This window comes from Pyrus communis, chromosome 2 (genome assembly GCF_041283825.1).
Source record: "Pyrus communis isolate YQ-2024b chromosome 2, ASM4128382v1, whole genome shotgun sequence".
Classification (NCBI taxonomy): Eukaryota; Viridiplantae; Streptophyta; class Magnoliopsida; order Rosales; family Rosaceae; genus Pyrus; species Pyrus communis.
The window spans coordinates 28,453,238-28,476,725 of NC_142566.1; the positions used below are offsets into that span (position 1 = coordinate 28,453,238).

A 23,488-nucleotide genomic window follows, 5' to 3' on the forward strand; every position below is an offset into this window, starting at 1 on the left:
TTCAGAGAATAAGAAGCGGCGGTAAATGATGAAAAATCGAAATGTGAGACGGAGAGTTCTTAGCTCGCCGTTGTTGTGGAAATCGTCGAGAGAGACGCCGACTCCTAGAAAGAGATAGTCTGAGAGAGGGAAATGGAGAATCGCCGGATCGTGGTGGCTCGTGGTTGTGTGTGGTAGTGGCTGGCCGTATTTGTGTGGTGGTGGGAGGCTTTGTTCTTCGGTTCGAGAGAGTTGCATGCTTGCAGCAGTTGCTTCGAGAGAGACTGAGAGAGAGGGTGGCTGTTTGTTGGGCGTGATCTCACAATGGGCTAGCAATAATACGATTCAAATTCGCATTTGGCAAGAATTGTATCTAAAAATACTACTAAACCGTGGTTGATATAATGTGATTCATTCTGGCTTCTTTTTTTCATTAATTACAAAAATTTTGTTTTTTCTGTTTTTATTATGGGTGAAATGGGTAAACCAGTTAAGTTAAACGATGGGAAATTCGTTATTAGGTAAATGATTAATTTGTGGTTATGTGCACCAATATTTTTCATAGTTACATAAATAAATAAGAGTGCAAAAGTTTTCGATCCGAACCGTTGTCATCCTTACGCACGAAGCACTTTATCGAGAATGCAGTACTCTTTTACAATCTTCCTCAGTATCCTTAACTCTTTTAGGATCCTCTCATGAGCAAATGCTCAGGATCCTTATGACCAACCAACACGGGTTGTTGCAGGGGATCCCTCTAAAAATTATATAATAATTATAGCCGTTAGATCAAAATTCAACGACCCGTATTGGTTGGTCATGAGGATCCCGAGCATTTGCTCATAAGAGGATCTTATCCCCTCTTTTACAACCTATAGTGGCAACAAATTCATACTATTCATTTGCATGCAGGCTGTTGCACCTATATACTCAACAGCTTCTCCAGCCATGAAATTGCCCAATTGATATGATATTTCCTTCGACAAAAAAAAAGAAGATATTTCCTTGAAATGTGGGGGCAAGGCTGCATGTTGTTCGACTGCGCACTGCCGCAAGGAAATTGAGAGTTTGGGCAACATAAAAGATGTGATTAAGTACATAAGGCAAGGGTTCAATACTCAAATCCCACCTAAATAAGTACAAATTAACATGAACTAGTCACGTTCGTCATAGAGACATCACACGCATTAAGTTTGGAACCCTAATATTCTTTCATGTAAATTGGTATTCTTCATGTAGATTTAATCACATAAATGTATAACAGACAGTATAAAAATGAAAAAACAGAAAAGAAATGACGTTAAATACTTATCAAATATTCCATAACAAAGTAATGAGATCGGACAAGTTTAGACTTATTCGGGCAAACTCTCTCGTCAATCGGGCAAATTTTTGCTTGGGACCAAAGTGTTGAAATGAAGTTTTCTTAAAAGAAACCGATAGTACGAGCAATTTAGCAGAACTTAAAAATAAATGCAAATGCTTAAGTTGTGAACCCTAACATTCTTCATGTAAGTTGGTATTAGGGGTTTCACAATGATATACATATATATGGGGTAATGTTAGGGAAACTAAATTTGTAAACAAAATTTTGAAAACTAAATACCATGGAAGTTAATGGTTGGGTTACTACTTAAGCGTGTTAGAAATTTAAAACGAAGACAAACCTGAAGAATTGCAACAATGGAACCAATGCAATAATTTGGTGAAGATGTGGCTTTTAGGGTCGATGTCAAAGGAAATTTCAAGGAGCGACATCAACTGTATGGATGCTCGACAAATGTGGCTTGACCTACAGGAAAGATTCTCTCATGTGAACATTGTCAAACTGTTTCACATAGAAAATGAGATTCACGGCTACGTGCAAGGAATCATGACAGTAAGTTCCTACTTCACCAAACTAAAAAGTCTCTAGGATGAACGAGGAGTACTATGTTCGATTTTGGCATGTAATTGTGAAACAAAGAAGGAGATTGCTTCGTACGTTGAAACACAGAAGACCATGAAGTTTCTCATAGGGTTGAATGATTCTTACGCCACTGTTCGCAGCAACACTCTTCTCTTGGGCCACTACCCACAGTAAACAAAGCCTACTCATTGGTTTTCCGCCATGAGAGACAAGTGGAAGTTTCTAGTGGGAAAAACAATACTACCCAACCATAAGCCACGGAATTCGCCGTGAAAACCACTAGCCAAGAAGCCGAATCAGAGGATGGTGGACCTCGATGTGGGAAGTGCAACAAGACGATTCACACTACTAAAAATTGTCGTGCTCATCTCAAGTGTACCTTCTATGGATAGAAGGGTCACTCTTTTGGTTTTTGCCGCAAGAGGAAGGTAGTCTTTGAGAGTGAACAAAGTTGACCTTTCTCCTCCGAAGGCAATCAAGTTGCAACCCACGACAAAAGGGAAGTGATGCCTAACTTCCCTTTTTCTCAGGAGGATTGCAAGCAAATTCTCCGAACGCTGAACAAGAACAAATCATCTTTTGCCAACCAAGTGGGTAATTCTTCAAACCATGAAGAACTTTCAGGTAAAGCTTTTTCTTTCACACGCAATGGCAAGAAAAAGTTTGGATTTTGGATAGTGGGGCCACATACTATATTGTTTGCAGTCCTGATTCCCTCACATCTTCAAGACTCGTTAAAAACCATACTGCTGAATTACCAAATGGCTCATTTGCTAAAGTTACTCATGTTGGACAAGTTATTTTCTCCCAACCTTGTTCTTGATAACGTTTTGTGTGTATCACTCTTTACGTTAAACTTGATATCAATTAGCAAATTAACCTATGACTCATTATACCTCACAATCTTTCTAAACCAATTTTGTGTTGTACAGGACCTACACTCGGGGAAGATGATTGGGACTGGAATTGAACGGGATGGACTTTATTATCTTGACCCACCAAAGAAAGGAACATGCAAAACCGTCAAAACCCCACCTTATAGCTTTTAGCATCAACTTCTTGGGCATCCATCGCATAAAGTTTCCATGTTATTTCCTTTTTTCCAAAATAAATCTTGTGATTCAAATAAATGTTTCATTTGCTCATTGGCCAAACACACGAGATTACCGTTTCATTTAGTTCCATATCCACTAAGTCATGTTTTGAGTTAATCCATGTTGATATTTGGGGTGGTTATCAAGTTGCTTCCATTTTAGGTGCAAAATAGTTTCTCACCATCATTGACAATTATACTAGGAGCACATGGATTTATTTGATGAAACACAAATCCGATACAATAGAATTCCTTGTCCAATTCATCCACATGGTAGAAAATCAGTTCAATACTAAGGTCAAAATGGTTCGAAGTGACAATGGTCCTGAGTTCAAACTTGACACTTTCTATAATCTCAAGGAAATTGTCCATCAAACTAGTTGCGTCAACACACCACAACAACATAGTTTTGCTGAACGTAAGCGTCGACACTTGCTTAATGTTGCTCGAGCCTTACTTTTTCAAGCTAATCTTCCTAATTAAACGTTTTTGGGGGATGCAATCCTAGCTTCTGCCTATCTCATAAATCGGACACCCACACCAATTCTTCAAGGAAAAATACTATATGAAAATTGTTTCACAAGAAACCGAATTACTCTCACCTACGAGTTTTTGGATGTTTGTGTTTTGCATCAACTCATGCACAAAAGCCTTCAAAATTTGCGAATTGTGAAGTTTAGGATCTCATGTGCTGAATAATGTCTTTGTCAATTGGGGAGCGTTGATGGAAAAAGATGGTTTTCTTAAGCTGCAACATTCGAACAAGTGAGTTTAAGGGCAGAAATTCTAACCTTCTCTTCGTACAAACAATCAATCACCTCCAGATGGCGAAGGATGATCCACCAACAATGTCTAAGTAGGGTGTAGTTAAATAGGATTTTAAAAAATTTTAAAAACTTTTTTAAGTAACAGATTTCATATAATTATGTAGACTTATGCAAAGTCTTATGGATTTGAAAGGGATTTAAAAGAAAATACTCGTACAACAAATTTTCATGGATTGGAAAGGATTGTAGAATACTCATATATGTGTGACAGTTGCAAACTGAGTTGAATCAAGATCCAATCAGTTTGTGATTATCATTTGGCTTGCATACGAAGATATTTAAAGTCTTTTGCATAATAAGGCATAAATAAGAACTTAACCTAGATTTAACCCATCCATGCCACAGTCTCTTGATAAGAAGCTCAAATTGCTTGTGGTGCAAGTTTATATCTAACAATAACATCATTCAATATTTCTGTTGGTTTCAACTAACAGTGACACACCTGACATAACAAATAACTCTAAACACTCGCAAGATGTTTAAAGACATTTTTTTAGACTGACAAAGAATTCTAAACACTCAGCAAGGGGAATTGTGGCACCAACACAGGCCGGAGCATTAGAGTGCAGATGTGAAATGAAAATTTTAGCGACTAATGTAGTATCCAGTCGAAGAGTTTTCAAAATGTTAAATCCAGAAGGAGATTCAAGGAGAACATAGCCCTACAGAGAACTTGAACTCGTTTGGAAGTACTTTTAAATGGCTAAAAACGTTTTTGGTGAAAACGTTTTTGGAATCAATATTTAGTAAAATACACGTAAATCCAAGTCTCTGCACATAATTGATGTTTCTTGCAAAAAGCACTTCAAGTGTTTTTGGAACCTAAAAAATTTAAAAACGCTTTCAGTCATTTTAAAAACACTCACAAATAAGCCCCTTGTCTTTGCATATAAATTCTTGCAGTGGCGGGATCTCTTCAACTCCCTTTGCAATTGCAAGAGTAATCCAATCATCAAAACTAAAGGGAACTGTTATTAGCACTTCAAAAATCTTATTCTACACTTCTCATAAGTGTATTTTTCTATCTATAAGGACGATCATAGCCCAGTAAAAATTAAATAAATTAGGAATAAGTTAGATAGAAATATCCCCAATTATACAAGTTTTTATTTTTTTCTAATTAAGACTTGATTGCTTAGCAAAATTTGTTAGTTAAAGTTATAAATCACCAATTAAGATTTTTTTTAAAAAAAAAAACACTATTGGGGGAGAATATATATTGACACAATAATTTACCCTAAATCAATAGCTTTCTTGGGCAATAGTCTATTCTAATTCAAGGTTTAGGTCCGTCCCTCATCACTTGGAGAGGAAATTAACTCAACACCATATTCATGAGTACTTTGGGTTGCTTGACCATTGGGATTCAGATCACCACCATGCACGGAAAAATTAGGAGTTCCCACCGGCTCTTGATGAACAATGTGCGGTCCAGCAGGGTCGGAAAAGCTTGAGTATGAACTTGGGGGGCAGCTTCTGTTTAGTGAAGATTCAGCCGCAGCTATACCATAATCACTATCTTGCAGCGTGCTCTTCTTAGAAGTATCCAAAGTGAGTTCTTTTCCGTAATATACTCTTAATATTTCATGAATTCTTATCCAAAATGAGGCTTCCGTATCTGCGTGTGTGAAGATGTGGCTATGCTCATAGAGGAACATAGCTGTAAATATGAGGATAGCTAGTGATGAAGCAACACCGGCAACGATGAAGAGGCCCCTAAAGCTATCAAGACTAAGAGTGTTGAAACTTTCCGCGGTGTTGGAGTTTGAACAACTTTCATATTTCTTGAACCACTTATCTTCGATGGTCTTCATTTTATCTCCCTCGCGCACTTTAGTGATTGCAGTTGAAAAATCACGCGTGAGAAGCGAACCCTTTTGAAAGACCTTCATAACCCACGGGAAAAAAAATCCAACGTCAGAAAACATGTATTAATTGAAGGAGAGAAGCCCAGACAGAGAAACAAGGGGAACTTACAAATGCAAACCCATCAGAGTCGAATGTTGGTGTAACAAGGGTATATTCTGAGCAATACGTTCCAATAAAAAGTTTCATGTAGGGAGTTTCATCAAAAGCGGCAGAAATACCTCCATTTTCATTCCCGTTGCGAAGAAGTTTCTCCAATTCTTCTTTAGAACGATAGGGCCTGAGTTTATCGTCCTGAAATCCTACTCGCTTCAGAATCCCATAAATAAAAGAATTTATTTGGTAACCAACCTTGTCCCCATTCTTTATGAGCGTGTTTACATCAGCGACGGTTGGTTGGAGCTGTTGGATTGTTAACATTGATGTTAAACTGGCTGTATAACTTTGTGTTAGTACAAGAACAACAAAGCACCATATAATCACTACAAATCTAGCCAAGTTGCTCAATACTTGCTCCCCTGTTTCAAAAATTTCAAAAGAATACAGAAATGGCATCAGTGTGTCATCAAATATGCAAGTAAGATTGTTTTTACAAAGCATCAACTACCACTAAAAAACGATTACTCATGTAAGGAACTTACGATGTGCGAAAACCATGATTGAGAAGGAGAACCAAAAGCTTGTGCCAATTTGGTGACGCGGAGACCCCTGAAATTCTTTGTTTATTGGATGTTCAAGAAACTAGACCACAGAACCAATGAATATGAAAAAACAGCCACTAGTTACCCAAAGGTCCCAGGTTAAAGGCTTCAGGAACACCCAGGTGTTTTTGGCACCTGTATTTCCTTTGATAGGCACGACCATCGATACCCCTGCTTCTGTGTATGGCAATGTAAAGTCAACAAACAAAGATCTATTTCCTCTAATGGTAATATCTCCAACTGCAGCATCATACTTCTGTCAAGTAAAATCGCTAATGTTTTAACATTCGAATCGATGTTTTTCATAGAATAAAAATATGAAGTAATAAGGGGAAAAAATAAAGCTTAGAATAAGAGTTTTTACCCCAAGAAATACTTGATCGATCAAATCATTGTAACTACCAGCACTCGTACCATCAGGCCTTGCAAAGGGATGAAACTCATAAGGAACAGAGTACGGCAATACTTCTATTACCGCAGTAAAGACGTCAATGCAGTATCCAGTGATGTTGGTTGTATTAGTGCTTGGATCATGTTTCACACTTACAAGGTCGTCAAATGCTCCCTTCACCGGGACTCCAATTCTTAAGGTCCCATTCGCACTAATCTGCCAACCCCTTGGGACCGAGGTGGTGTCTCCAGGCCATATAATAGGTCCAAGAGTGGCATTAGAAGTAGAGTGTCTGCTTGTATTTTTGTCCGATTTAATGGTTCTTACAAGTCCATTTTTGGGTGTCCAATATCCAATCCCTCTTTCCCCATTACCATTCACATTAACTACCTGAAAAGTTGATGATTGTAGTTGCCTATTAATAAGGCTGAAATCTCCTGAAAGACCCCGGAATCTTGTACCTGATAGTTCTCGGACAAGTTCAGTACCACTTTGAGAGACCTCTAATCTCTCTGAACCAGTGGAATTGCCAGAATAGTTCATCTTCTGGAAGCGGAAGTTTGTTGTTCCAACCTTCTCAGCAGCCATGGCTAGTGCCCAAGCGGCATCATATGCCCACAACCCAAAAACATCCAGTTTAACACTAGGGATGGTTGGATTGTCTTGTCGGAATTTTGTTTGCCATCGAGCTCTAAAACTTTCAAGCTCTTTTGTAATGGGAACATAAGTTTTTAAACCCAACACCCCTTGCATGTCATCTATGTCGACAGAAGAACTCGAGGAAATTAAACGGTTAATCATCATCCCATTTGTCATTATCCAAACATAGCCTTCATCCATCATGCCAAAGTCTTTTGCGTTAGAGAAAAATCGAGAGCCAAGCGATGGGGACATGTGCACTATGAAGACCCTCGTTCGCATTGACATCAACTTGCGAAGCTCTGCAACAATTTCCTCATCAGTGGCGATTGAAGGAATGGAACTCCAGTAGGGCACACGAGCACCAACTGATTGCAAAGCAGTAGTCAGGTAAGGTATTACTCCCCTTCCGAACTCATTGTCAACGCTGATGGGCACTGCTTCAGTCCAACCAAAGGCTTGGATGATACTACTAATGGCTTTAACTTGAGATGAGTCATTTTGTGCAATTCGGAAAAAGTATGAACCCTGAAGAGAAGGGCATGTTGCAGAAAATGAGATTATGGGCACCTGAGCTTTATCTCCAAGCTCAATTACAAAGCTGGCTTGCATTGATGATTCTAACCCTATGATGGCTTGCACTTTCTCATTTTTTATCAAGTCTATAGCTGTTTCAAAGGTGAAAATTTGAAATTAATTAAACTCTGATGTAACTTCAGCTAGAAATAACCATTACTAGAAAATTATAATGGTTGATCACGATACAAATCCAACCCAACCAGATCCAAACAAACTTGGTTCTACCTAACTAAGCCTAACTGACTAGGGTCACTTGGATAAGCCACGTTGGAGCAATTTCAGAAAACAAACAAAATAAAGATATATGAATTGAAGAATAATAAGAACAGCACGCACTTGTTAGTTAACAAAACTCGAAATTTGATGGCATATATATAAAAAAAGAAGTATTATAACAGTTCATTTATGTTATAACAACAATTTGATATAAAACAACAACAACAAAATTATTGAGTAAAGTTGTAGAAAACGAACAAACTTGAAGATTGAGGCTTTTCCGGAAGCAATGTTCTAATGAAAAACTTGGAGAAAACTAACAAGCTTTTTTTTTTTTTTAATGCAAAGATAGATTGTATGAACAGAAAGCCACCTAGCCCTGGCGATGGTGTGGGTAAAGGGGTGGGTTAGTATAGGTCCTAGGTTCGATGAACAGGGTGGGTCAAGGGGTGGGGTGGTTGAAAAAAAAAAAGGCTTGTATGAACACAAAAAGATTTGACGGCAGCCAAAAAACACAAGCAAGCCGAAGGGCAGCCGCTTCAATAAAACAACACTTCTTAACAACATTCCTTTGACGCAATGGATTCTTTACCATAATGTGTTGAATTCTTGCATAAGGATATGAGTTTAAACTCTATTAATGGTTAATTTAACGTCTAATCTGATAAAATCTATCTTTTATCAAAACAAAAAAAAAAAAAAAAAAACCAACATTCCTCAGACACATGTAATAGAAGAAGAAACTGCTACCGGTTAAATTTCTTTTATTCAATGTCGAAATTAAATAATTAATATTTAAATTTCCCACAAGCCATACCGGCTCATCCTTGGTCGTGCTAAGCAGAATACACCAAGGTTGTGACAGATCATAGACATTTAGCATCTCCAAGTACCGAACCACACGAGAAATTTTTAGTTGTGATGGGAACACGGATAATACATCACGTGTTTTTATATAAGTGATGAAAAATTTTAATTTTTAAGTTCTTAACCTTTTAACACACATAACCCACCATTTATATAGGAATACGTGGTGTACTACCTCATGTGACGGTCACACTGAAAAATCTCTCGAACCACACCAAATATCATGAAAGACCCCGACCATTTGAACCAATTGGGAATCAACACCCTTAATATTCTAATAGATAGCAAAACATATTTAAGAGAAGAAAAAAGAACACACAAAAAAGAGAAGAGGTAGAGAAAGAACCTGCAGTAGCTGCAACAACGACATCTTCTGCAGAGTCCCTTTTGTGTAGGACCAGCCTGGTTTTGTAGCCTGCATGAGAGGCGTAGAAGTCGGCGAGGGCCATGTCGATGCAGCTCATCCCCATTTTCCCAAACCCGGTGTCCAAGTCAAGAACCACTCCCACATGTACTGAGATTAATGTTGTGTTTTGTGCCCCGACGAAGAAGATCCTAAAGAAAAGGAAGAAAAGAAAGACGGGTTTGATCATAGGGTATTTTGTCATGTTTGAATACTCTCTCTTGGAAGATTTGGAATTCATGGCCGGGGGTGAGGGAGACTAAGAAACTTATTTATAAGATGATAGTTAGTAGGACTTTGAATATAACAACAGTCAATTTGAATATTCAAACGAAGAAGTGAGTGTGAAAACATAGACCTCATCATATCTTTGAGGGCGCAATTTCTTCCTTCCGCCATCCCGTTACGTTGAGGGGGCTTAGGGGTTGTATATAGTACTATGATGCCGTTTCGTTCAAGATGAGTTGCAAAAGGTCCTGTGTGTTGTCCAACCTCAATGTACTTGCTAAAATACTCACCACCTTTATCGAATCTCATAATTTAAATTTGTCTTTCAAGTTGTTTTTCAACTTCTAAATGAAAAAATTTAAAACAATCCAAAGCTTCAGATTTTTCCGAGATGAGATAAATATATGCATAATGTGAAAAATCATTGATAAAATATATATAATAAGATTTTCCACAAATGGTTTTGTTTGGAAAAGGTCTACATATATCAGTGTGTACGGTTTGAACCTAATTTTCTCGTGTTGGTGAGTTTTCCTTTGAAACAACCGACACATTCTTTGAAGTCACTAAAATCAAGTTGTGGCAAAATAGTTTGTTTTTTCAAGGTGATGATTCTTTCTTTAGATATGTCCCAACCTTTTATGTCAAAGCATGGAGGATTTTTCAGAAGTAGACATTGTTTTTGAACCAACTGTTTGAACATTAAAGCATTCATTTTTGTACGAACAGTCTAGTTGCCACATATCAATTTCAAAATAAGCACTGCCAAGCAATTTATTAACATCATTTGAATGGTAAAACTTTGCACAATGATTGTCACCAACAAAGGTAAAGCCCGAGTTAACTAACTTAGATGCATAAATCAAATTCCTTATCATGGAAGGTACATAAAGTACTGGACTTAATTCTAAAACAAACCCAGAAGATAAAACTAATTTGACACTTCTTATGGATTTAACAGCTACTTTGGTGAGGCGAAAGGGTAGAACAGTAATTTCATACTCATGAGAGATATTTCTTATTGTTTTTCCTTTTATGGGATTGGTTGCTGTGCCATGAGGGACCCACACTCTGTTTTGGTCCCCCGGTCTCTCACCTCTCTTCTCTCTCATAGTTCTCACTTCCCCCTTCTTCTCCCTTCTCTCTCCCGGTTCTCTCTTCACGCTCTCCCCCTGAAACTCTCTCTGCAACTCTCTCCCTTTCTGCGTTATCCCTCTCCCCTCTGAAAACAACACACACGCACACACGTACCCACCCATACATACTCACATGGATACACCTAGTCGCCGTCTTAGTGGAGGAAGGAACGGATACCAGTATTCGAACCCGTAAGCTCGGGGAACCACAACGGTGAACCCTCGACCTTGGTAAGCTTTGGGACTCTCTCTAATCTTTCTCTTAGATCTAACAAACTCTAGTTGGGACTCATTTTAGGTGCTTTGGTGAAGGTTTGTAGTGAGAAACAACTGGGAGGTTTATTTCCCAATTTTCCGGCGAGGTGCCGTGACTTGCAGACATTTCTCGACCCTATTCCGGCCACGAATGGCCACGGGGAAGGTATAGATCTCTTCCTTTCTTCATGGGCTTCATTTCATAACCAAAATCCATGAAATTTATATGGATTTGAAGGTCTCGAAGAGTATAACACAATCGTACCTATTAAGAGTCCAAAATCCTACGAAAAATGGTCGGAAAAATCATTGGAAAAACCGGCCAACTCTGCAACTTCGTGAATTTGCCTATTCCGACGTCCAAAATACTCCAAAACTACTCCAAAGTGCTAAGGAAGTTGAGTGGATACCTTTCCAAGCCTTAAATCTCTGAAATCTCACTGGGATCATGTCGGAGCAAAAAGGCACCTCGCCAGAGCTTCGGGTTTCTCAAGTCCCGTCGTCCGTTCGATAGCTTAAGGGTATCACTAGGATTGTGAGGTCGAGATGAGTATGCTGGCACCAGTTTCGAGCTTGATCCGTGAGAGTTTGATAGGATTGTGAGCTGAGGGTCTCGGGTGTACGGAGGAAGAAGAGTCGAGAAGGAGAGGGAGAAAGGTGTACGTGTGTGCGCGTGTGTGGGTCTGCCTGATTGGGCAGCAGAGATAAAGAGAGAGAGTTATAGACAACAACAATTAACCCAATTATCTGATTGGGCTTAGGACATATAGAAACTAAAATGATTGGTGGGTAGGGCTAGGTATACTCAATCTTAAAAATATATTTCTACCCATTTGCATATTTAATTGTTTGTAACCCAATTATCCGATTTGATCCTAATTCGCATCAACGCTGGTGATGTCGAATACGATTTAATTACAATAGCGAGAAAAATAATTTAAAACTACATATGTACATCCACGTCATTAAGCCAACAGGGCAATATCGTCACTTTACACATTAGGGGAGAAGATATATAATAATTTGGGATGGATCGTCACACAAGTACAACCCCACATATTTTACAAAATTACAATTTTTGCTCTTATGTTATTGTCTTTAACAATTATTATATCACACCACATACCATATCCTTTTTAGTTATTTAACTCATTCACAACAATTTATATAACAGATTACCAAACACTCAGACATTGTTTTTTGTTGTTAAAAACACTTTAAAAAAAAAAAAAAAAAGGGTTACCAAACACACAACTGCTTATGCTCATAGGACAGTGAAATCACATTTTTTTAGAAAGCACAGGAATACCGAACTAATCCAAAGTATTGCCACTTAGTACTACGGTCTAGTGATTTTTCCCTTCACTTGTAAATGAGAGGTTTTAGGTTCGATAATTGATAAAAGCAAATTTGAACCACATTATGTTAGCCCATTATTAGGTTTAGCCCACTCTCTCCTTAGTGTAGATAATATCATTTTTTTTTTTAAGTATTTTTTATCTTAACCCAATTTCACCAATAGAATTAAAGGAATTACAACCCTTGATTAAGCCCAAAGTCAAAGACGACTTTTTTTCGAAGTAATGTTCTTCCTTGGAGAGGCTATTTTCAAACAATTTGGCTGAGGTTTGTTCTGAAGGACTTAATTGAATGCAAGTGTGAAAGCGCAAGCTTTTGTATTTGGCTAATTTCCTAGACAAGTTTAATGCGTCTGCAATATATTAGTTCTATATTTTAGGCGTGTCGTAGTTTCTAGGTTTAATTACTGAAAACGTGCACATCAAGGCATATGTTGGAGGATCATGTGCATTCATATAGGAAACGAGAATCATTGCATATCTTGAAGATTATAATATCAGTTTAATTGCCTAGTTTTAAGAAATAAACCCAATTTGATTTTATTCTAGTACATAATTCCAGTTTCCTTTATTCTAGGCTGTTGGTTTCATAGGAAATCAAGCCTATCATTCATCTTTGCTTGGTTATAAGATTTGAGCATAAAAGGTTTAAAGCAAAGTTCTTGAGTGATCGGTTAGAAGAGTGATCTTAGTGAAACACTTCATACCTCTCACATTATTCATCATATTCATTTGGGTGAAGAAGTTGCGTCCATCTATGTGACGAAGTTGAGTGCAATCTTTTTAGTCGTGAGCAGAACTTGAAGAGAGCAAAAGAAAGACTGTGTGCTACATGATTAAAAGTACAAGAAAAAATTTCAAGTGTAGCAGATGTCTGTCTTGTAAAAGTACTTATTTCTCAATGGTTCTTTAATCGGTTGTGTGCCCATGAATTATACCGTGAGTCTTTTGTTCTTTTTTCTCTATTTCATTTTATTCTTTACTATTACGTAGTATGATTGAAACCGTACTTGAATCCTCATCTGGAATTTTAGTTGAGATTATTTATCTATTGCAAATATGAAGATCAAACTGGTGATATATTATTATTTACTAAGGGTACGCTAAAAGAGAGTTTTGTATACCTCAGGGATTTGCTTGGTGTCAAAGCTAGAAACTATTTGAAGGAGAGTGTTGATGCCTAAACTGATTTCTAGCTTCCAATTTTTTGTATTAAACAAAAGTGATGGCTTAGTTTTTTCTAAATTTGTAACGGCCAAATATGTTGACTCAGTCCAAAATTACAAGTGTAGGGCTGAGATAGGTTTGCTTGGGTGTGAGGTTTAGATTAGCTTAGAACAACTGGGATCTTGAAGGCTTTTGTTAGCTAGCTAATTTAAACGAGATGTAAGGTGGTATCGTGACCAAAACCCTTAATCATTGAAGTATGTAAGTGACGTTTGAGCTGCAATGTTCTGCCCTATGCTGTCACTTTTCTCTGAAATCCTCTTGGGTTTGTTTCTGTTTTCTTAAATAAAATACAACTAGATTGAATCATGTATTTGAACATGCTGAACACAAAATTTGACAAAAAGTTCAATGTTCGGAACTTAAGCACCGAACATAAGAGTTGAGGATTAGCCGATAACTATGAACATGGAATCGGGGGTTTGGTTAACCAGTGCTAGCTGAACCCGCTAGCGATCTTCTCCTCCAAGTCGACTCCAGACCTTCATGCTGCTGTTACAAAGTCTTGATACAATTTGGCTTCTTACTTCTTAGTGATGGAATTTTACGTATTGTTATATTAAACTACAATGAATATATGAACACTCAAGTCTAGTTTGGTTTGATTTCTTCTAAAAATTGATGGGGAAGAACAATTGGATGGCTAACCACCAACTTAAATGAACGCAAATAAAGACAATTCACAAGTAGTTGCAAAGAGCTGTTGGTTTCATGTTCCTTGTAATTAAGTTGAATTCTCAAAAGAGTGTGCATAGCTTGATGAAGAACCGAATATTGACGGAGGAAAGTGGGTTCGGCATCCCCGTATTGAAGGGGAGGTTGTTGGATGAGAAGATATATCGTGTAAGATAGAGAAGGATTTGGAAGGGGTAATTTTGGAAGATTTGGTTAGTACGGAGAATAGATGTTAAGTTTTTAAAATCTTGTAGAGTAAAAAGAGTTCGTTGGGTGAGGAGATAAAAGTTGGGTGTAATCAAAAGCTCCATTTCCATTTTAACAAACATAATATTGTCTTCAGTGAGTTCTATTTTGTCAAGTGATCGAATTATTTGTTCTATTTTGTTTTTTTACATATTTGCTTAACAGTGAAATTTTGAGAGTATAGATCTCATATTAGGTAAGGGAATTACTTTGTATGTGCTTATAAGTAATTGGGTTACTCTTTATATTGTCAATTAGTTTTATGATGGAATCTTAACTACTCTTTTTTTTTTTTTTTTAACAAACGACATTATCTACACCGAAGGAAAGATGATGGGCTTTGACTCACAATTGACTAATAATAATGTGATTCAAATTCACCTTTGATAAGAATTGAACCTAATATCTCTCACTTACAAGTGAAGAACCACTAAACTGTAGTACTAAGTGGCGATGAAACCTCAACTTTTATCAGAGTATATTATCTCATGTGTGAAGCCCAATACTTGATGTGCTCCACGCCATGTGAAACAATATTCTCCCGTGCTAATATGCCAACAATGTTTTCCTTTATAGCCCAACACTTGACGTGCTCCCAACAATGTTTTCCTTTATAGCCCAACACTTGACGTGCTTCCAAGTCCCAACAATGTTTTCCTTTATAGCCCAACACTTGACGTGCTTCCAAGTCCCAACAATGTTTTCCTTTATAGCAGACGTCTAATGGATGTTTTACAAAAGTCACAGCTGGAATTGGGGCAGGTGCGTACGATGTTGGCCTTTTTCCTTCCATTCCTATCAAAGGTTTTCCACCGAACACCTGTCCTCATATCCCTGTTAGTATTCAGTTTTCTGATGTTGAAATGAAATTCAGTATTAATGTAGAGATGTGCTATCCACATATCTCATTTTACTTCTCACACACCCTTTGATAATTTCTGTCCGTTGACCTTCTTCAATTCATTCGATCCGACGGTCGAAAATTAAAAATGTGTGTGAGAAGTAAAATGGAATGTGTGCATATCATATCCCTTAATGTATATGTACGAATCTATGGTGTGAACTGTGAAATGGTTCCATGCACATGGCTCTCAACATGTTTTTCTTTGTAGTCCATGTAGATTGCGTGATTTAAACGTTTCTTTCTAACAACATTTTTAATGGAAAAGAAAAGAATCACATTCACAACAGGTGGAAGCTTGGACAAAAGATTCGGGAACCCTAGAGCATCTGCATAACGCTATATAAGTACTGATCATCAACTTTTAGTTAGCATGCATACCACAAAATAAAAGTTCCAAATCCTTTGATCTTCTTCTGGTTCTTAAGCTCGCTACTGAAATGATGTCACTCTCAGTACTTCAGGTGAAACGATTGCAACCAGAACTTATAACTCCGGCAAAACCAACGCCTCAAGAAACAAAGTTTCTCTCAGATATTGACGACCAAGAAGGCTTGAGATTTCAGCTTCCAGTCATAATGTGTTACAAAGACAACCCTTCACTTAATAAAAATCGTAATCCCATTAAGGTGATTAAGGAAGCCTTAAGTAGAGCATTAGTGTATTACTACCCTTTAGCTGGAAGGCTTAGGGAAGGGCCTAACAGAAAGCTCATGGTCAATTGCAATGGTGAAGGTATCTTGTTCGTTGAGGCTTCTGCTGATGTCACACTCGAGCAACTAGGAGACAAAATTCTACCCCCCTGTCCACTCTTAGAGGAGTTCTTATTTAATTTTCCAGGCTCTGATGGAATTATTGGTTGTCCTCTACTGCTAGTTCAGGTGAGTCAATTAATTATCAATTACATGTTATTTAGTTTTTCGTATTCATATTTGGTCATAGCCATTAATTCTTTACAAAAAATTTGAAGTAGGTTAAGGGTATGAGTAGTGTTTTTTGCGTTAAGGTCGCATGCACACCCCAAAGATTTTTTGTAAGAAATTAGTGCAATCAACAACATATGAAATATTTAATGACAAATAAGGACATAAACAAGAAAGCGCTAACAATATTGTAAATAAGTTGAAGTTTGGTGGCACCGCAACTATTTTTAACTTTTTCATAAAATTGGCAACCCTTGTCATAAACGAAAATTTATCATATTGCCACCACATCCAAACTTGAACTTATCTACGATACTATCACACCTCTTTGTTCTTATGATTAAAGAAAGTCATTAGGTGGTTTTGAAAAGAAAAGATTATGAAACGCTTTTCATTATTTTTCTAAACTAATTTTTCTTCGACAATCCTTAAGTTTAACCCTATGCATTGTAAAATTTGTATACACACCGAATTGAGGAAATTATATTTCTACATGGTATCTGCCTAATTAGGTCCTAGGTTTTCTACCAGTCTCACATCACCTTTATTGTGTAGGTTTTCCTTTGCCGTTCTTCTTCTAGGTTTTTTGCCTGTCGTCATGTCGTCCTCTTTGTCTTCTGTCTAAATTTTTTTCTTCTATAAGCGTTTTGTCTAAATTCCTCTATATTTAAAGACTATTTCAAGTAACTACAACATGCACGAGACTCTTTCAGAGTGACTCCATCTTTCTTGAATTTTATTCCTAATTTTTATGAAATTTTTTATTCCAAATTAGATCATCTAATTTAGAAGGTTTTTTTTTTTTTTTTTTTTTTGTCTTTTCTTCTAAAGAATTGTTAACTAGCACGAATATGATGATCAAGAAAAAAGTCTAGTAACTAACTTTTGCAATATGCAGGTGACCTGTCTTACATGTGGAGGTTTCATACTTGCATTGCGCCTAAACCACACAATGTGTGATGCAACTGGATTGCTCATGTTCCTGACCGCCATTACGGAGATGGGAAGAGGCGCAGATGCACCATCTATTCTACCAGTGTGGGAGAGAGAGCTCTTGTTCGCTCGAGATCCACCAAGAATTACATGTGCTCATTATGAATATGAAGACGTGATTGATCATTCTGATGGCTCATACGCATTCAGTAACCAGTCAAACATGGTTCAACGATCCTTCTACTTTGGTGCCAAGGAGATGAGAGTCCTTAGAAAACAGATTCCACCCCACCTAATTTCCACTTGCTCCACATTTGACTTGATCACAGCCTGTTTGTGGAAATGTCGCACTCTTGTACTTAAAATTAATCCAAAACAGGCTGTTCGAGTTTCATGCATTGTCAATGCACGGGGAAAGCACAACAATGTACATATTCCCTTGGGATACTATGGCAATGCATTTGCATTTCCAGCTGCAGTTTCAAAGGCTGAACCTCTATGCAAAAATCCACTGGGATATGCTTTAGAGTTGGTGAAGAAGGCTAAAGCTACCATGAATGAAGAATACTTAAGATCAGTGGCAGATCTTTTGGTACTAAGAGGGCGACCTCAATATTCATCGACGGGAAGTTATTTAATAGTTTCTGATAATACGCGTGCAGGTTTTGGAGATGTCAATTTTGGATGGGGACAACCAGTATTTGCTGGACCCGCCAAGGCCTTGGATTTGATTAGCTTCTACGTTCAACACAAAAACAACATTGAGGATGGAATATTGGTACCAATGTGTTTGCCATCCTCGGCCATGGAGAGATTTCAGCAGGAACTAGAGAGGATTACTCAGGAACCTAAATAGGATATATGTAACAACCTTAGATCAACTAGGATCATGTCAATGATGTAAGTGTTAAACGTAATGCACTTTCTGTAATGTAGAGTTGTCTCTCTTGGAACTTATCCAAGAGTTATAGTTGTTATCAAAAGGTTTGAATGTTATTAAAAAATAGCCAATAATAAGATTGGCCTAGTGTTGTAATAAAAAAATTGAAAGCAATAAAATTAAATTTCAGTTGCCGTTCAAAAGTCATCCTCCATATATATTCTCATGTATTCTTCATTTCTGCAGTATAACTGAAAACTGCAGATCTTTCCTCCAACAGTAAGAATCAAATTGCCCATTTGTTAGACAATTGAGTAAGTTTTTAATGGATTTCTTGAAGTATCATGAAAATATCAGGAAGTTTGAGCCTTTATTCCCTCAAACCAATAAGAGCAAAATGATATATAAGTGATCGAGAACACAAAAGTAAACTAATCACACACAATGATAGGAGCCTTGCTTACTGTAGAATCATATGGAGCAACAATTACAAGCAATCAAAATTAAATTTTGAACAAAGACATTGCATGATGAACAAAAGCATTGGTTACGGAAAATAAGGTGCGACGGTTCCACATTCGTCGCACCAAATTTTTAGGAACAAATATGTTCGTTGCACAAAATGCCAGGATACAAACCTAGGACGACTAATATTCGTGTCTAAAAACTTTGCGCAACGAAAATGAGTTATGGCAAAAAAGTATGCACGACAAAGCTATTATTCGAGAAATTTTTTTTAATAAAATAAAAAATGCAATGAAAAGAAAAATAATTTATTTAAAATAAAAATAAAATGTATGTACAAGGAAAAAGTTTTAAAAGTAAAGGACTAAACAACTAAGAAAAAAATGTGGAATAATCTATGGGGTTGTCGTTCACATGCGGATGGAAATATTGGGGCAAGAAGGGGTCGAGGTTAAGGACAAGCTCAAAGGTCGAAGGGGCGGAGTTCTGGGCATGCTCAGGTTGGAGGGGCTAGCATGTTGACAGGGGATGAATATCCAGGAGATGAATGCCGGACTGATTGAGGGCCTGTACAATTAGTGACATCTAACTCTTATACGAGGCGAGCTCAATCCTAAGGTCGGCCACCTCTGCTGTCAAAGTTGTCACCTCACCCTTTGACTAGGAGGATAAAGAGGCTCAAAGTTCCCGCCGCCGAGTATTCCCCATCCCCTACAACACGTCATCGGCCTCCGCCCTAGAGTCTGATCCAAGGTGTCTATAAGGATCTGAAACCCCGCATCCTCGAGGGGATCAATATACTCAAGCGGAGTCTCGGGAAGAAGCTGAGAGGTGGATTCCTAAAAAACCAACTGCCTCTTCTCCATCATCGTCACATGTGTAATATAATATAAAATATTAATAATATCATTCAAATAATAACCATGATATTTGAATGTGTAAGATAGTAATTACAACTGAAGAATACTTACATGAAGGAACTCGGCCAACTCATCCCTGGGTCGAATATAAACATCTGCAAAGACATCGATCTCCGGGAATTTTGAACCCCCTGAATAGAACAAGATAAGAAAAATGTTAGTACGAAAGAAAAATTAATATTACTGAAATATTAAAAATTGAATATGAAAAGCTTTATTATTACCTGCCGCCGTGCCTCCATCCTATATGAGAAGGGTCTCAAACCCGAATGGTGGAAAAGAGTCTTCTTCTCCCGATTAATCTTGTTGGCTTTCGCATTCTTCTATTATACAAAAAATAAATGTATTAGTTCTAATTTAAATGAAATATAAAAAAAAATCAATAAATATTAGTAAGAAACGTATAATACTTTTAGACTTAATATAAAAAACGTACCACATAGCCGGGCACCTGAAAATGACTGCAGAGCCACACCCAATTTTTTCCCGATCCTCAAACTACTTCGAGCAACCCTCCTCAAGAGCGACCTGCGGATCATCAAATGTTTGAAAATATTGGTGCATGTCTCTCTTCCACTGCTTGTACCGTTCAGCGAAGAGCCTGTTGACGTACGCCAACATATTGTCATTGACGTCGTCGAAATTGTAATTCATTTGCAATGTAACAAATTAATTACATACATTAAGTAATATAAATATATAAAATTTAAAGAAAAAGCAATAAAAAGGCAGGATACTTACCAACAAATAAACGCACACCTTTGTCCTTACCTCGTTTAGCATTGCCTTCCAAGACTTCTATCGCATAGGGCAACAGGTCCGAACGACACGACCAATGTCGTGGGCCAACGCACTATGTTGCTCCAGCATTGGTGCAGCTCGATGCCAGTCATCGTATCCGATCGTGATACGTCCGTTGGTCACTTGGGTGACCTTCGCCATCTTCAACTAGAGACAAGGTCCCTGGGTATTTTTCTTTACTGAAAAAAAAATAAAAAACAGTCAAACAAACACTACAAATTATACTTAAATTTCAGCATAACTTCCCCTGAAGTTATAACAATTCTCAAACCTTGGACGTTGTAATAATAATATATGATATCCAACAACAATCACAACTAGGGGTGGGCAAACGGTGCATGGACCCGCAGCTAGGAGCGGGTCCAATTTTTTTAAATCTGAAATGGGGCGGGACTGGGCGAGTCCACGTTAGTTGTGAGGCGGGAAGAGTCCTAATAGTTGAGAAAACGGGTCATCGACCCGGACCGTTTCCACCTTCCAAAAATTTATTTGTCTCTTATACGAAACTCTCACTAACTCTCCCTCTCTTTCATCTCTATCCCTCGCCTCTGCAACTCACTCTCTCACCCCATTGCAACTCACTCTATCGGGATTTCCATACTGAAACTGCAAAGTGTCAAGCAAATAAACATCAATAATTTGATAAACTAAAAAGGAGTGACAAAACTAAGAAATACCGCTATAACAGCAGCATCCGCCAGAAAATAAGTCACCATCAATATCAAACTGCACACAAACTTGGTCAACATGCAAGTGACAAGTTAAAAAAATAATCCCACCGGTGGGAACTGGACTCATGATTTACAAATGGTGGGTGCAAGGTGTGAAATTCCAACCTGGCTTGCACCAAACAACGCCCTTACTGCTTTTCCATTAGTTGTAAGACTTTGTTCAATGATACGAGTAGTTTCTTGAAGTGCAGCTTTACATTGTGGGCCTGCAGACTCACCAATCTACAAATCCGACTTCGAATTCTCCACCGCCTCTCGAGCTTGCCGCTCGCGGTCGGCCCAGAAGAAGTTGGAGTTCCCCTCGAACGTCAAAACGGTGTCGTCGTCGATCTCAGGGATGACCCACTCCTTCTTGTACCAGACGCCGGAGCCGTACGAGGAGTGGAGCAAGGCAGAGGAAACCATGGCTGAGAGGTGAAAGAGGGGAAGTGTGTGGACTTCACTTAACAAGAAGCTACCGGAAGACACGGTGCAAAACGGAACGGCTCTTATTGTGATAAGACTCTCGGTTGTTGGTCTTGTATATATTAACAAGAAGAGAAAAATGTTACCAAAGCCTCTAGGGCAACGGCCGAAGAAAGAGGTGGCGTCAGGCATGCCATCTTCGTTCAGCCAAGGATCAAACATCTTCTTCAGTATTTGGAGGATCTCTGGATTCTCGAACCACTTGACTTTCTTCTGACCAGCAGTGACGTCCTTCATGCTATCGATCTCCATCATCGTTGTCGCTGTTGAAACCCTAGGCACAAACAAAAAGAGGGAAGACTTAGAACTCGATCGAATTGTTTTATTTTTTAATTAGATTTGAATTGGATATCTGACAGGAGGATGTTCTGTATGTCCTGCTTTTGAAAATTCTAGTATGATCTAGTGTATCTTATACACCGGAAACTTTGCACCGGAGCATATTAGAAAATCCGGCTTCGTTTTTCTTTCAACGGACGGCCAAACTAACCTCTTCTTCACCATCTGGAGGATTTCTAGATCTTCGTACCACTTGATTATTACCTTATCAATGAAGCTTCTCTCCTCTTTGGTCTCCATCGTTGCTCTTAAATAGATGAGATGAGAGAGAGTAATAATGAGGATTTTAATAGGAATAGAAGAAAATATAGTATATATGGTGGTTTGCCATGTTGATCAAGATTCTGTTTGTCTCTCGAAAACATAAATCCACAAAGATCGCAGCCGCTCAATTGATCAGGAACAAAAGTTAGGAAATATGAGCCGTTGAACATAATTGAATGGATGGGATTATAGGGAATTGAATTGAATACACCATCATTTTCATGGTTAATTTTATTTCTCTTGATCTACTTCTAATCTGAGCCCCTAAGTTTCCCTAAACACAATCCGATGGCCCTTCTTAATTATATCCAAACATTTCCCTAAGCAGCTGGATCAAGATAACATTTAATTGGCTAACGAAGATAACGATAACCATTAATAATCTGTACTGATGAGAGACGCATATATGAACGTTAGTCCATGAAATAACTTGAATTTCAAATCAATCACTTGATATGCTTATGTTTTTTGGGATTTCCAATGGTCGGTTCATAGATCTACTCCAAATTGAGCCTAGTTGTACTGTTTATTTCTTGTCTCGGTATTGGGTGCGTGAAGTGTTGTATTTGCTGACACGATGGCTACATGTGCTTTTTGCATCTTAGAGAGACTTACATTGATAAGAAATGCCCTTTCACTGGAAATGTTTCTATCAGGGACAGCATCTTGGCTGGCACTTGCCAGAGTGCTAAGATGAATAAAACAATCATCGTTCGAAGGAATTATCTACATTATATCAAGAAATATCAAAGGTATAACGTTCGCATTCATTTTTTTCATTTTCTATTGTATCTGTTGTCATTTTGGGGAGTTAACTAGTACCATCCTCTAGTTGAATATCAGAGTGTGAAACAAATAAGACTACAAAATAATAAGAATATTATTAAACAAACGAGAATGTCGGAACGGCTACAAAACCCTAAGAGGCTACATCGTGACTAACTTCTTCTCAACTGAATAACAAGCATGCTATTTATAATTAACTAACCCTAGCCCTAACCCTAAAAGGTAAGAAACCGAAACACTACTGCTAACGGCCTAAGCCCAGAAAACCAAACATTAAAGTAAACCTCAGTACTAATATTTTCCAACACCCCCGTCAAACTCATGGTGGTATGCGACATGGGTTTGCAAACAAGCAGATGCCGACTGGCTCCGTTAGGCGGACTGGCAGGCATGTAAACTTGACTTGACTTGACTAGTGAACCGGCAAACTAACAAATTGATTCTAACTAGCCAGTGTTGAGAGTATGGAAATAACCCATCACTAA

At 38.0% G+C, this 23,488-nt stretch overlaps 4 protein-coding genes and 1 long non-coding RNA gene across 6 annotated transcripts; 2 read left to right on the forward strand and 3 right to left on the reverse strand.

Moving 5' to 3' along the window:
- Nucleotides 1-5,091: 5,091 nt before the first annotated feature.
- Nucleotides 5,092-6,331, reverse strand: LOC148698881 (glutamate receptor 2.8-like). Its single transcript, XM_088679314.1, has 4 exons — nt 6,316-6,331; nt 6,185-6,192; nt 5,786-6,076; nt 5,092-5,694 (listed from the first exon to the last, which is right to left on the reverse strand). The coding sequence occupies exons 1-4, from the start codon at nt 6,329-6,331 to the stop codon at nt 5,092-5,094; spliced, it is 918 nt and encodes a 305-aa protein (XP_088535440.1).
- On the reverse strand, nt 6,051-9,814 carry LOC137746854 (glutamate receptor 2.2). Of its 2 annotated transcripts, XM_068486867.2 has the most exons (4): nt 9,414-9,814; nt 6,740-8,073; nt 6,316-6,631; nt 6,051-6,192 (listed from the first exon to the last, which is right to left on the reverse strand). In XM_068486867.2, exons 1-3 carry the CDS (start codon nt 9,709-9,711, stop codon nt 6,416-6,418), a joined length of 1,848 nt encoding a protein of 615 aa, XP_068342968.2. In that variant the 5' UTR covers nt 9,712-9,814; the 3' UTR covers nt 6,051-6,192; nt 6,316-6,415. The 2 variants fall into 2 exon arrangements, with proteins under 2 accessions (XP_068342968.2, XP_088546225.1); XM_088690099.1 differs by lacking the exon at nt 6,051-6,192 and having other exon boundaries at nt 6,338-6,552.
- A 961-nt stretch (nt 9,815-10,775) lies between these two features.
- LOC137748722 (uncharacterized) lies at nt 10,776-11,949 on the forward strand. The gene is made up of 2 exons (XR_011070110.2): nt 10,776-11,065; nt 11,147-11,949. It is a non-coding gene; the product is annotated as an uncharacterized LOC137748722 (long non-coding RNA).
- A 3,835-nt stretch (nt 11,950-15,784) lies between these two features.
- LOC137711400 (alcohol acyl transferase 1 allele GSa) lies at nt 15,785-18,435 on the forward strand. The gene is made up of 2 exons (XM_068450636.2): nt 15,785-16,377; nt 17,318-18,435. Exons 1-2 carry the CDS (start codon nt 15,937-15,939, stop codon nt 18,206-18,208), a joined length of 1,332 nt encoding a protein of 443 aa, XP_068306737.2. The 5' UTR covers nt 15,785-15,936; the 3' UTR covers nt 18,209-18,435.
- A 552-nt stretch (nt 18,436-18,987) lies between these two features.
- On the reverse strand, nt 18,988-22,255 carry LOC148698882 (uncharacterized). Its single transcript, XM_088690101.1, has 7 exons — nt 22,105-22,255; nt 21,701-21,888; nt 21,096-21,556; nt 20,054-21,024; nt 19,842-19,940; nt 19,652-19,748; nt 18,988-19,454 (listed from the first exon to the last, which is right to left on the reverse strand). The coding sequence occupies exons 1-3, from the start codon at nt 22,191-22,193 to the stop codon at nt 21,372-21,374; spliced, it is 462 nt and encodes a 153-aa protein (XP_088546227.1). The 5' UTR covers nt 22,194-22,255; the 3' UTR covers nt 18,988-19,454; nt 19,652-19,748; nt 19,842-19,940; nt 20,054-21,024; nt 21,096-21,371.
- Between the last annotated feature and the right edge of the window lie 1,233 nt (nt 22,256-23,488).

Excerpts from the sequence above, each read along its gene's own strand:
- LOC137746854 (XM_068486867.2), bottom strand. The coding sequence starts at position 9,711 with ATGAATTCCAAATCTTCCAAGAGAGAGTATTCAAACATGACAAAATAC. Across the intron at positions 8,074-9,413 it reads CGTTGTTGCAGCTACTGCAG|CTATAGACTTGATAAAAAAT; the intron begins GTTCTTTCTCTA and ends CCTTTGAAACAG. Across the intron at positions 6,632-6,739 it reads TCGATCAAGTATTTCTTGGG|AAGTATGATGCTGCAGTTGG; the intron begins GTAAAAACTCTT and ends TTTACTTGACAG.
- LOC137711400 (XM_068450636.2), top strand. The coding sequence starts at position 15,937 with ATGATGTCACTCTCAGTACTTCAGGTGAAACGATTGCAACCAGAACTT. Across the intron at positions 16,378-17,317 it reads GTCCTCTACTGCTAGTTCAG|GTGACCTGTCTTACATGTGG; the intron begins GTGAGTCAATTA and ends TGCAATATGCAG.
- LOC148698882 (XM_088690101.1), bottom strand. The coding sequence starts at position 22,193 with ATGGAGACCAAAGAGGAGAGAAGCTTCATTGATAAGGTAATAATCAAG. Across the intron at positions 21,889-22,104 it reads CTCCAGATGGTGAAGAAGAG|GGTTTCAACAGCGACAACGA; the intron begins GTTAGTTTGGCC and ends GTTTGTGCCTAG. Across the intron at positions 21,557-21,700 it reads CCGTTGCCCTAGAGGCTTTG|CCATGGTTTCCTCTGCCTTG; the intron begins GTAACATTTTTC and ends TTCACCTCTCAG.
- LOC148698881 (XM_088679314.1), bottom strand. Across the intron at positions 5,695-5,785 it reads ACTCTGATGGGTTTGCATTT|GTCTTTCAAAAGGGTTCGCT; the intron begins GTAAGTTCCCCT and ends TGGGTTATGAAG.